A 12,307-nucleotide genomic window follows, 5' to 3' on the forward strand; every position below is an offset into this window, starting at 1 on the left:
AATACACCCTTCAGTATGTAGTACTAACTGCATACTACTCAGTACACCCTTCAGTATGTAGTACTAACTGCATACTACTCAGTCCACCCTTCAGTATGTAGTACTAACTGCATACTACTCAGTACTCCCTTCAGTATGTAGTACTAACTGCATACTACTCAATACACCCTTCAGTATGTAGTACTAACTGCATACTACACAATACACCCTTCAGTATGTAGTACTAACTGCATACTACTCAGTACACCCTTCAGTATGTAGTACTAACTGCATACTACTCAATACACCCTTCAGTATGTAGTACTAACTGCATACTACTCAGTACACCCTTCAGTATGTAGTACTAACTGCATACTACTCAGTACACCCTTCAGTATGTAGTACTAACTGCATACTACTCAGTACACCCTTCAGTATGTAGTACTAACTGCATACTACACAATACACCCTTCAGTACACCTACTCAGTACACCCTTCAGTATGTAGTACTAACTGCATACTACACAATACACCCTTCAGTATGTAGTACTAACTGTATACTACACAATACACCCTTCAGTATGTAGTACTAACTGCATACTACTCAATACACCCTTCAGTATGTAGTACTAACTGCATACTACACAATACACCCTTCAGTATGTAGTACTAACTGCATACTACTCAGTACACCCTTCAGTATGTAGTACTAACTGCATACTACACAATACACCCTTCAGTATGTAGTACTAACTGTATACTACACAATACACCCTTCAGTATGTAGTACTAACTGCATACTACTCAGTACACCCTTCAGTATGTAGTACTAACTGCATACTACTCACACCCTTCAGTATGTAGTACTAACTGCATACTACTCACCCTTCAGTATGTAGTACTAACTGTATACTACACAATACACCCTTCAGTATGTAGTACTAACTGCATACTACTCAGTACACCCTTCAGTATGTAGTACTAACTGCATACTACTCAGTACACCCTTCAGTATGTATTACTAACTGTATACTACACAATACACCCTTCAGTATGTAGTACTAACTGTATACTACACAATACACCCTTCAGTATGTAGTACTAACTGTATACTACACAATACACCCTTCAGTATGTAGTACTAACTGCATACTACACAATACACCCTTCAGTATGTAGTACTAACTGCATACTACACAAGTACACCCTTCAGTATGTAGTACTAACTGCATACTACTCAGTACACCCTTCAGTATGTAGTACTAACTGCATACTACACAATACACCCTTCAGTATGTAGTACTAACTGTATACTACACAATACACCCTTCAGTATGTAGTACTAACTGCATACTACACAATACACCCTTCAGTATGTAGTACTAACTGTATACTACACAATACACCCTTCAGTATGTATTACTAACTGTATACTACACAATACACCCTTCAGTATGTAGTACTAACTGTATACTACACAATACACCCTTCAGTATGTAGTACTAACTGCATACTACACAATACATAATATAATGTGTGTTGTGTTAACGTGTGTTGTGTTGATGTGTGTTGATGTGTGTTGTGTTAACGTGTGTTGTGTTGATGTGTGTTAATGTGTTAATGTGTTGATGTGTGTTGTGTTGATGTGTGTTGTGTTGATGTGTGTTGTGTTGATGTGTGTTAATGTGTTAATGTGTTGATGTGTGTTGTGTTAATGTGTTAATGTGTTGATTATGTGTGTTGTGTTGATGTGTGTTGTGTTGATGTGTGTTAATGTGTTAATGTGTTGATGTGTGTTGTGTTAATGTGTTAATGTGTTATTATGTGTATTACCAGCCATTCTGCAGCAGTAGTAGAAGCAGCAGTAAGGAAGAGAGGATCCTGTATGTTAATAACTACTCAGACGGCCCCACCTCCTTCTCTCAGCTGGAAGAGTACCATGACGACGCTGGACACCAGAGGTACATCCTCAACTGCTCCCGCCCCGGCTCCGCCCTGCCAACACATGCAGGGCTCCTAGCCAATCAGCAGGGGGGGCTGGTACTACAGGAAGGTATTCATGCCCATGTTAGGAAGGTAATGAACCTTTTACATTATGCAACAAAAAAATCATAGAAAATACTCTAAATAGGATTGTTAAACACAGTGGAGCTAAAACTTTAATAGTGGCTTTATATTCCAACATTTTTTATTTAAGATCAAATGTTTTATATGAGGCGACAGTACAGAATGTCACCTTTTATAAATGGAAATTTTCATACAAAACTGTTTTACCGTTTAGAGAAGAATGTACTTTATGTGTCAAGTCACTCCATTTAAAAAATGTATTTATAGTGTTTTACATTTAGTCAAAAGTTTAGTATTTGGTCCTATTGCATCAACTTTCTGACTCTACAAACGTGGATGCATTCGCAGTTTGTTTGTGTTGTGGATTATGTTGTGCCCAATAGAAATTAATGGTAAACAACGGATTGTGTCATTTTAGAGTACATCTTATTGTAAATAAGAATATAATGTTTCTAAACACTTCTACATGAATTTTGTTGTTCCCATGATTACAGGTAATCATGAATGAACCATGAATAATGATGAGTGAGAAAGTTAGACGCACAAAGATCATGCCTCCAAAACATGATAACCTCTCACCATTACCAATAACAGGGGAGGTTAGCATTAATATGGAACCCCATGAGCTACTCTTCCTGGGGTCCACAAAACATACAAAATATGATAACCTCTCACCATTACCAATAACAGGGGAGGTTAGCATGTGTATTAAATATGGAACCCCATTAGCTACTCTTCCTGGGGTCCACAAAACATACAAAACATGATAACCTCTCACCATTACCAATAACAGGGGAGGTTAGCATTAATATGGAACCCCATGAGCTACTCTTCCTGGGGTCCACAAAACATACAAAATATGATAACCTCTCACCATTACCAATAACAGGGGAGGTTAGCATGTGTATTAAATATGGAACCCCATGAGCTACTCTTCCTGGGGTCCACAAAACATACAAAACATGATAACCTCTCACCATTACCAATAACAGGGGAGGTTAGCATTAATATGGAACCCCATGAGCTACTCTTCCTGGGGTCCACAAAACATACAAAATATGATAACCTCTCACCATTACCAATAACAGGGGAGGTTAGCATGTGTATTAATATGGAACCCCATTAGCTACTCTTCCTGGGGTCCACAAAACATACAAAACATGATAACCTCTCACCATTACCAATAACAGGGGAGGTTAGCATTAATATGGAACCCCATGAGCTACTCTTCCTGGGGTCCACAAAACATACAAAATATGATAACCTCTCACCATTACCAATAACAGGGGAGGTTAGCATTAATATGGAACCCCATGAGCTACTCTTCCTGGGGTCCACAAAACATACAAAACATGATAACCTCTCGCCATTACCAATAACAGGGCAGGTTAGCATTAATATGGAACCCCATGAGCTACTCTTCCTGGGGTCCACAAAACATACAAAACATAATAACAAAAGTAACAGTAATATCTAACAATTCACAACTATACACAAGAATCTAAAGTAAAATGATGGAGTTTATATTAAATATTAAGACGAGCAATGTTGGAGTGGCATTGACTAAAATACAGTAGAATAGAATACAGTATTTACATATGAAATGAGTAAAGCAGTATGTAAACATTATTAAAGTGACCAGTGATTCCATGTCTATGTATATAGGGCAGCAGCCTCTAAGGTGCAGGGTTGAGTAGCCTGCTAGTGATGGCTATTTAACAGTCTGATGGCCTTGAGATAGAAGCTGTTTTTCAGTCTCTCGGTCCCAGCTTTGATGCACCTGTACTGACCTCGCCTTCTGGATGATAGCAGGGTGAACAGGCAGTGGCTCGGGTGGTTGTTGTCCTTGATGATCTTTTTGTCCTTCCTGTGACATCAGGTGGTGTAGGTGTCCTGGAGGGCAGGTAGTTTGCCCCCGATGATGCGTTGGGCAGACCGCACCACCCTCTGGAGAGCCCTGTGGTTGTGGGCAGGGGGGGGGGGGTTCTGTCACGCCTTGGTCATAGTGTTTTGTGTTTCGTTATATATTTGGTCAGGCCAGGGTGTGACATGGGTTTATATGTTGTGTTTCGTATTGGGGTTTTGTAGGCATTGGGATTGCGGCTGAATAGGGGTGTAGCTTAGGTTGGCTGCCTGAGGCGGTTCTCAATCAGAGTCAGGTGATTCTCGTTGTCTCTGATTGGGAACCATATTTAGGTAGCCGGGGTTTCAATGTGTATTTCGTGGGTGATTGTTCCTGTCTCCGTGTAGTTTTACCAGATAGGCTGTAATTAGGTTTCACGTTCCGTTTGTTGTTTTTTGTATTTATTAAGTTATTTCATGTATCGCGATAATTCATTAAAGAACATGAGTAACAACCACGCTGCATTTCGGTCCGACTCTCTTTCGACAAACGAAGAACACCGTTACAGGCTCAGGCTACGCAGTTCCCCCTATGTAACTTTCTCACTCATCATTATTCACAATTTGTTCATGATTATTTTTAAAGGGACTAGAGACCCACCGTTTACTCTACCACATACAGATGGCCTACGAGATCCACTGCTGAGAGGAGATCCACTGAGGGGAGAGATCTACTGCTGAGAGGAGATCCACTGAGGGGAGAGATCTACTGCTGAGAGGAGATCCACTGAGGGGAGAGATCTACTGCTGAGAGGAGATCCACTGAGGGGAGAGATCTACTGCTGAGAGGAGATCCACTGAGGGGAGAGATCTACTGCTGAGAGGAGATCCACTGAGGGGAGAGATCTACTGCTGAGAGGAGATCCACTGAGGGGAGAGATCTACTGCTGAGAGGAGATCCACTGAGGGGAGAGATCCACTGCTGAGAGGAGATCCACTGAGGGGAGAGATCTACTGCTGAGAGGAGATCCACTGAGGGGAGAGATCTACTGCTGAGAGGAGATCCACTGAGGGGAGCTGAGAGGAGATCCACTGAGGGGAGAGATCCACTGCTGAGAGGAGATCCACTGAGGGGAGAGATCTACTGCTGAGAGGAGATCCACTGAGGGGAGAGATCTACTGCTGAGAGGAGATCCACTGAGGGGAGAGATCCACTGCTGAGAGGAGATCCACTGAGGGGAGAGATCCATGGAAAGGGATAGTTAAGAGGAATATATATAGTGCTGAGAGTAGATTTTTAAAGAGATGTGACTGTTTCTCTCTAAACACACCCTGAAGAATGGTTAACTCCACAGAATAAATAATGGTTAACTCCACAGAATAAATAATGGTTAACTCCACAGAATAAATAATGGTTAACTCCACATAATAAATAATGGTTAACTCCACAGAATAAATAATGGTTAACACCACAGAATAAATAATGGTTAACTCCACAGAATAAATAATGGTTAACTCCACATAATAAATAATGGTTAACACCACATAATAAATAATGGTTAACTCCACATAATAAATAATGGTTAACTCCACAGAATAAATAATGGTTAACACCACATAATAAATAATGGTTAACTCCACAGAATAAATAATGGGTAACTCCACATAATAAATAATGGGTAACTCCACATAATAAATAATGGTTAACTCCACAGAATAAATAATGGTTAACTCCACAGAATAAATAATGGTTAACTCCACATAATAAATAATGGGTAACTCCACAGAATAAATAATGGTTAACACCACAGAATAAATAATGGTTAACTCCACATAATAAATAATGGTTAACTCCACAGAATAAATAATGGTTAACTCCACAGAATAAATAATGGTTAACACCACATAATAAATAATGGTTAACTCCACAGAATAAATAATGGTTAACTCCACAGAATAAATAATGGTTAACTCCACAGAATAAATAATGGTTAACTCCACAGAATAAATAATGGTTAACACCACATAATAAATAATGGTGAACTCCACAGAATAAATAATGGTGAACTCCACAGAATAAATAAATGCAGCTTCAGGATATGCAGTTGCAGTTTTTACAATCACCAAAGAAAATGATATTGGAGGGTAACGCAGTCGGCATTTGATGGTGAGGTAATCCAGATTGGGAGAACAAAAGGACTTGAGTTCCTGTACGTTAATCACACTGTCACTAGTTAATCATGAGACATACCCCTCCACCTTCTTCCCCCCGGACAGTTCTTTCCTCCTGTCTGAACCCCGCTGGCTGAATAGATGGGGAGAATATATCCCGAGAGGGCCATGATTCCGTAAAACATAGTGTGTTACAGTCCCTGATGTTGCTCTGGAAGGAGATTCTCGTCCTGAGATCTGCTTTATTGGCCAGGGACTGGACGTTAGTGAGTAATATACTCTGAAGCCGAGGATGGTTTATACTCTACCATCTACACACACCATCCTAAATAACTACTATCCTATATAACTACTGTCTATACACAGTATCCTAAATAACTACTGTCTATACACACACCATCCTATATAACTACTGTCTATACACACCATCCTAAATAACTACTATCCTATATAACTACTGTCTATACACACACCATCCTATATAACTACTGTCTATACACACCATCCTATATAACTACTGTCTATACACACACCATCCTATATAACTACTGTCTATACACACCATCCTATTAAATCTACTGTCTATACACACCATCCTATATAACTACTGTCTATACACACCATCCTATTATAACTACTGTCTATACACACCATCCTATATAACTACTGTCTATACACACCATCCTAAATAACTACTGTCTATACACACCATCCTATATAACTACTGTCTATACACACCATCCTATTATAACTACTGTCTATACACACCATCCTATTATAACTACTGTCTATAAACACCATCCTATATAACTACTGTCTATACACACCATCCTAAATAACTACTGTCTATACACACCATCCTAAATAACTACTGTCTATACACACACCATCCTATTATAACTACTGTCTATACACACCATCCTATTATAACTACCGTCTACACACACCATCCTAAATAACTACTCTCCTATATAACTACTGTCTATACACACCATCCTATATAACTACCGTCTACACACACCATCCTAAATAACTACTATCCTATATAACTACTGTCTATACACACCATCCTATATAACTACTGTCTATACACACCATCCTATATAACTACTGTCTATACACACACCATCCTATATAACTACTGTCTATACACACCATCCTAAATAACTACTGTCTATACACACACCATCCTATATAACTACTGTCTATACACACCATCCTATATAACTACTGTCTATACACACCATGCTAAATAACTACTGTCTATACACATCATCCTAAATAACTACTGTCTATACACACCATCCTAAATAACTACTGTCTATACTGTCTATACACACCATCCTATATAACTACTGTCTATAGACACCATCCTATATAACTACTGTCTATACTGTCTACACACACCATCCTATATAACTACTGTCTATACACACCATCCTATATAACTACTGTCTACACACACCATCCTATATAACTACTGTCTATACTGTCTATACACACCATCCTATATAATTACTGTCTATACACACCATCCTATATAACTACTGTCTATACACACCATGCTAAATAACTACTGTCTATACACATCATCCTAAATAACTACTGTCTATACTGTCTATACACACCATCCTATATAATTACTGTCTATACACACCATCCTATATAACTACTGTCTATACACACCATGCTAAATAACTACTGTCTATACACATCATCCTAAATAACTACTGTCTATACTGTCTATACACACCATCCTATATAACTACTGTCTATACACACCATACTATATAACTACTGTCTATAGACACCATCCTATATAACTACTGTCTATACACACCATCCTATATAACTACTGTCTATACACACCATGCTATATAACTACTGTCTATAGACACCATCCTATATAACTACTGTCTATACACACCATCCTATATAACTACTGTCTATACACACCATCCTATTATAACTACTGTCTATACACACACCATCCTATATAACTACTGTCTATACACACCATCCTATTATAACTACTGTCTATACACACCATCCTATATAACTACTGTCTATACTGTCTATACACACCATCCTATATAACTACTGTCTATACTGTCTATACACACATCCTATATAACTACTGTCTATACACACCACCCTATATAACTACTGTCTATACACACCATACTATATAACTACTGTCTATAGACACCATCCTATATAACTACTGTCTATACAGTTGTCATGACGTTGGCCTGTTGGGGGAGGTTTATGACCCCCATAAATACCTTTCTCCATTTTCCTCTCTCTACTCTACCAATGTGACTATTGAAAATAATTTTGTTAACATAGAGAGTCTGGTGACATCAAACCTATTTCGGTAATCCAACCAGTTGAAAATACGCGTTGGTACTTAATGAATATGATGTCAGATCAGTTGGTGCCTGAGACATTACTGATGATAGGACATCAACTGTATCTTGGAAAGTCTACACATTCTAGTTATCAGATTCACATGGAATTATTGTGCAATTTAAATGTTTAAATATGAAACTATTTGTGAAAAGATTAAATGTAATTTTAGCTTCTTAAATGAGAGAACGGTTTGTCATAGAGAAACTCTGCTCACTCAGAGGCCCAAGTGAACAGACTTTAGTTGTAAACTATGAAACACGCCCATCTTTCACCACTATATAAACCCGTTGACGAAAATTCAACTTCCTGTTCCAAGGACGTGAGGACGACGGTCTTACGTTGAAAGGGCTCAGATAATAACCTAACAAAATTAGCATTGTCTTCAATGTGAAGGTGACAATCGACACGCCGAAAGGATGAATTGCGACTATACCAGCCAGAATATAGCACAAGCTTAAAAGTATGGCAACTTGGTATGAACTTTGAACTCTTATTCACTCCAGAAGTGATACCTCCTACCTCCTATACCTCCTATTTCTTGCATTTTCCTTTTCCAAATGGGCGGTAATTTAGAATGCATAAGATACTGTATTTACGATAGCACAGCTTCGCCTTTGTTCCTCAGTCTTCCCACTCTTTCACTTAAACCCAACCCCCGTTCTTTGTGTAACCAGCTGTCATATCTGTTCTGTCCACTAGGGACATTTTCCTTCATGACATAATTTGTAATCAATGTATGATCCATTCTGTGTATATGTAATTCTGTGTGATTAGTTAGGTATTTAGTAAATAAATATTTAAACCAAATTTTGTATTGCTGATTCAACTTGTTAGCCAGGGTTCGTGAAGACCAAGAATTTACAACTTTCAGATGAGACCGAATAAGGTGACGATTAAATATTGACTGCTATTGATGTAAAAGTGTACGAGGTCTTTAAGAGTTTATTTGGAAGATAACAGTGTGTGTGTGTGTGTGTGTGTCTATAGTGTGTATGTTATAGTGTGTATGCTATCGTGTGTATAGTGTGTATGTTATAGTGTGTATGCTATCGTGTGTATGTGTGTGTGTGTGTATAGTGTGTATGTTATAGTGTGTGTGTGTGTGTGTATAGTGTGTATGTTATCGTGTGTGTGTGTGTGTGTGTAGTGTGTATGTTATCGTGTGTGTGTGTATAGTGTGTGTGTGTGTGTATAGTGTGTGTGTATAGTGTGTATGTTATCGTGTGTATGTTATAGTGTGTGTGTATAGTGTGTATGTTATCGTGTGTGTGTGTATAGTGTGTATGTTATCGTGTGTATGTTATTGTGTGTGTGTATAGTGTGTATGTTATAGTGTGTGTGTGTGTGTGTGTATAGTGTGTATGTTATCGTGTGTGTGTGTGTGTGTGTATAGTGTGTATGTTATCGTGTGTATGTTATAGTGTGTGTGTGTGTATAGTGTGTATGTTATTGTGTGTGTGTGTGTGTGTATAGTGTGTATGTTATAGTGTGTGTGTGTGTATAGTGTGTATGTTATTGTGTGTGTGTGTATAGTGTGTATGTTATAGTGTGTGTGTGTGTATAGTGTGTATGTTATTGTGTGTGTGTGTGTGTGTGTATAGTGTGTATGTTATAGTGTGTGTGTGTGTGTGTGTGTGAGTGTGTGTGTGTGTGTGTGTTATAGTGTGTGTGTGTGTGTGTGTGTGTGTGTGTGTGTGTGTGTGTGTGTGTGTGTGTGTGTGTGTGTGTGTGTGTGTGTGTGTGTGTGTGTGTGTGTGTGTGTGTGTGTGTGTGTTATAGTGTGTGTGTGTTATAGTGTGTGTGTGTGTTATAGTGTGTGTGTTATAGTATGTGTATTGTGTGTGTGTGTATAGTGTGTATGTTATCGTGTGTGTGTGTGTGTGTGTAGTGTGTATGTTATAGTGTGTGTGTGTGTGTGTGTGTGTGTGTGTGTGTGTGTGTGTGTGTGTGTGTGTGTGTGTGTGTGTGTGTGTGTGTGTGTGTGTGTGTGTGTGTGTGTGTGTGTGTGTGTGTGTGTGTGTGTGTGTGTGTGTGTGTATAGTATGTATGTTATCGTGTGTGTGTGTGTGTATAGTGTGTATGTTATCGTGTGTATGTTATAGTGTGTGTGTGTGTATAGTGTGTATGTTATTGTGTGTGTGTGTGTGTGTATAGTGTGTATGTTATAGTGTGTGTGTGTGTGTGTATAGTGTGTATGTTATTGTGTGTGTGTGTATAGTGTGTATGTTATAGTGTGTATGTTATTGTGCGTGTGTGTATAGTGTGTGTGTGTGTATAGTGTGTGTTATAGTGTGTGTGTGTGTGTGTGTGTGTGTGTGTGTGTGTGTGTGTGTGTGTGTGTGTGTGTGTGTGTGTGTGTGTGTGTGTGTGTGTGTGTGTGTGTGTGTGTGTGTGTGTGTGTGTTATAGTTATGTGTGTGTGTGTGTGTGTGTGTGTGTGTGTGTGTGTGTGTGTGTGTGTGTGTGTGTGTGTGTGTGTGTGTGTGTGTGTGTGTGTGTGTGTGAGTGTGTGTGTGTGTGTGTGTGTGTGTGTGTGTGTGTGTGTGTGTGTTATAGTGTGTGTGTGTGTGAGTGTGTGTGTGTGTGTGTGTATGTTATAGTGTGTGTGTGTGTGTGTGTGTGTGTGTGTGTGTGTGTGTGTGTGTGTGTGTGTGTGTGTGTGTGTGTGTGTGTGTGTGTGTGTGTTAGTGTATGTGTGTGTTATAGTGTGTGTGTGTGTGTGTTATAGTGTGTGTGTTATAGTATGTGTATTGTGTGTGTATAGTGTGTATAGTGTGTATGTTATCGTGTGTGTGTGTGTGTGTATGTTATAGTGTGTGTGTGTGTGTGTGTGTGTGTGTGTGTGTGTGTGTGTGTGTGTGTGTGTGTGTGTGTGTGTGTGTGTGTGTGTGTGTGTGTGTGTGTGTGTGTGTGTGTGTGTGTGTGTTATAGTGTGTGTGTTATAGTATGTGTATTGTGTGTGTGTGTGTATAGTGTGTATGTTATAGTGTGTGTGTGCATGTGTCTGTGTATATGTTTGTGTTGCTTCACAGTCACCGTTGTTCCATAAGGTTACAAAAAAAAATCTAATTTGCATCAGTTACTTGATGTGGAATAGAGTTCCATGTAGTCATGGCTCTATGTAGTACTGTGGAATAGAGTTCCATGTAGTCATGGCTCTATGTAGTACTGTGGAATAGAGTTCCATGTAGTCATGGCTCTATGTAGTACTGTGGAATAGAGTTCCATGTAGTCATGGCTCTATGTAGTACTGTGGAATAGAGTTCCATGTAGTCATGGCTCTATGTAGTACTGTGCACCTCCCATAGACTGTTCTGGACTTGGGGACTGTGAAGAGACCTCTGGTTGCATGTCTTGTGGGGTATGTATGGGTGTCTGAGCTGTGTGTCAGTAGTTTAGACAGACCTCTGGTAGCATGTCTTGTGGGGTATGTATGGGTGTCTGAGCTGTGTTCCATTAGTTCAAACAGACAGCTCAATGCATTCAACATGTTAATACCTCTCATGAATACAAGTAGTGATGAAGTCAATCTCTCCTCCACTTTGAGCCAGGAGAGATTGACATGCATATGATTAATATTAGCTGTCTGTATATCCAAGGGCCAGCTGTGCTGCCCTGTTCTGAGACAATTGCAAAAGTCTTTGTGTCTTGTCGAAGGACATCTGGATAGTTGACTTCATAGCCTTCATTGGAAAGGTTATCAACCTGACTGCATTCGTGGAAAGAACTGCCAAACTGAAGATCATTTGTGGATGCAGCAACAGAGTTTTTATTAAATTGAAGTTTAGGGTTGGAAGAGATTTGGGGGAGGGTCTATTATAAATTAGTAGGGCTCT

At 39.2% G+C, this 12,307-nt stretch overlaps 1 protein-coding gene across 1 annotated transcript in view; it reads left to right on the top strand.

Moving 5' to 3' along the window:
- Positions 1-4,683, top strand: part of LOC124040705 (leucine-rich repeat-containing protein 24-like) — a gene marked incomplete at its 5' end in the record, with an annotated part of 25,056 nt that extends 20,373 nt beyond the window's left edge. The window contains 2 exons of the mRNA XM_046357780.1: positions 1,816-2,055; positions 4,571-4,683. Of these exons, the coding sequence (XP_046213736.1) occupies positions 1,816-2,055; positions 4,571-4,594 (264 nt within the window). The remainder of the gene's footprint in view (positions 1-1,815; positions 2,056-4,570) is intronic.
- Between the last annotated feature and the right edge of the window lie 7,624 nt (positions 4,684-12,307).

This window comes from Oncorhynchus gorbuscha, linkage group LG08 (genome assembly GCF_021184085.1).
Source record: "Oncorhynchus gorbuscha isolate QuinsamMale2020 ecotype Even-year linkage group LG08, OgorEven_v1.0, whole genome shotgun sequence".
NCBI lineage: Eukaryota > Metazoa > Chordata > Actinopteri > Salmoniformes > Salmonidae > Oncorhynchus > Oncorhynchus gorbuscha.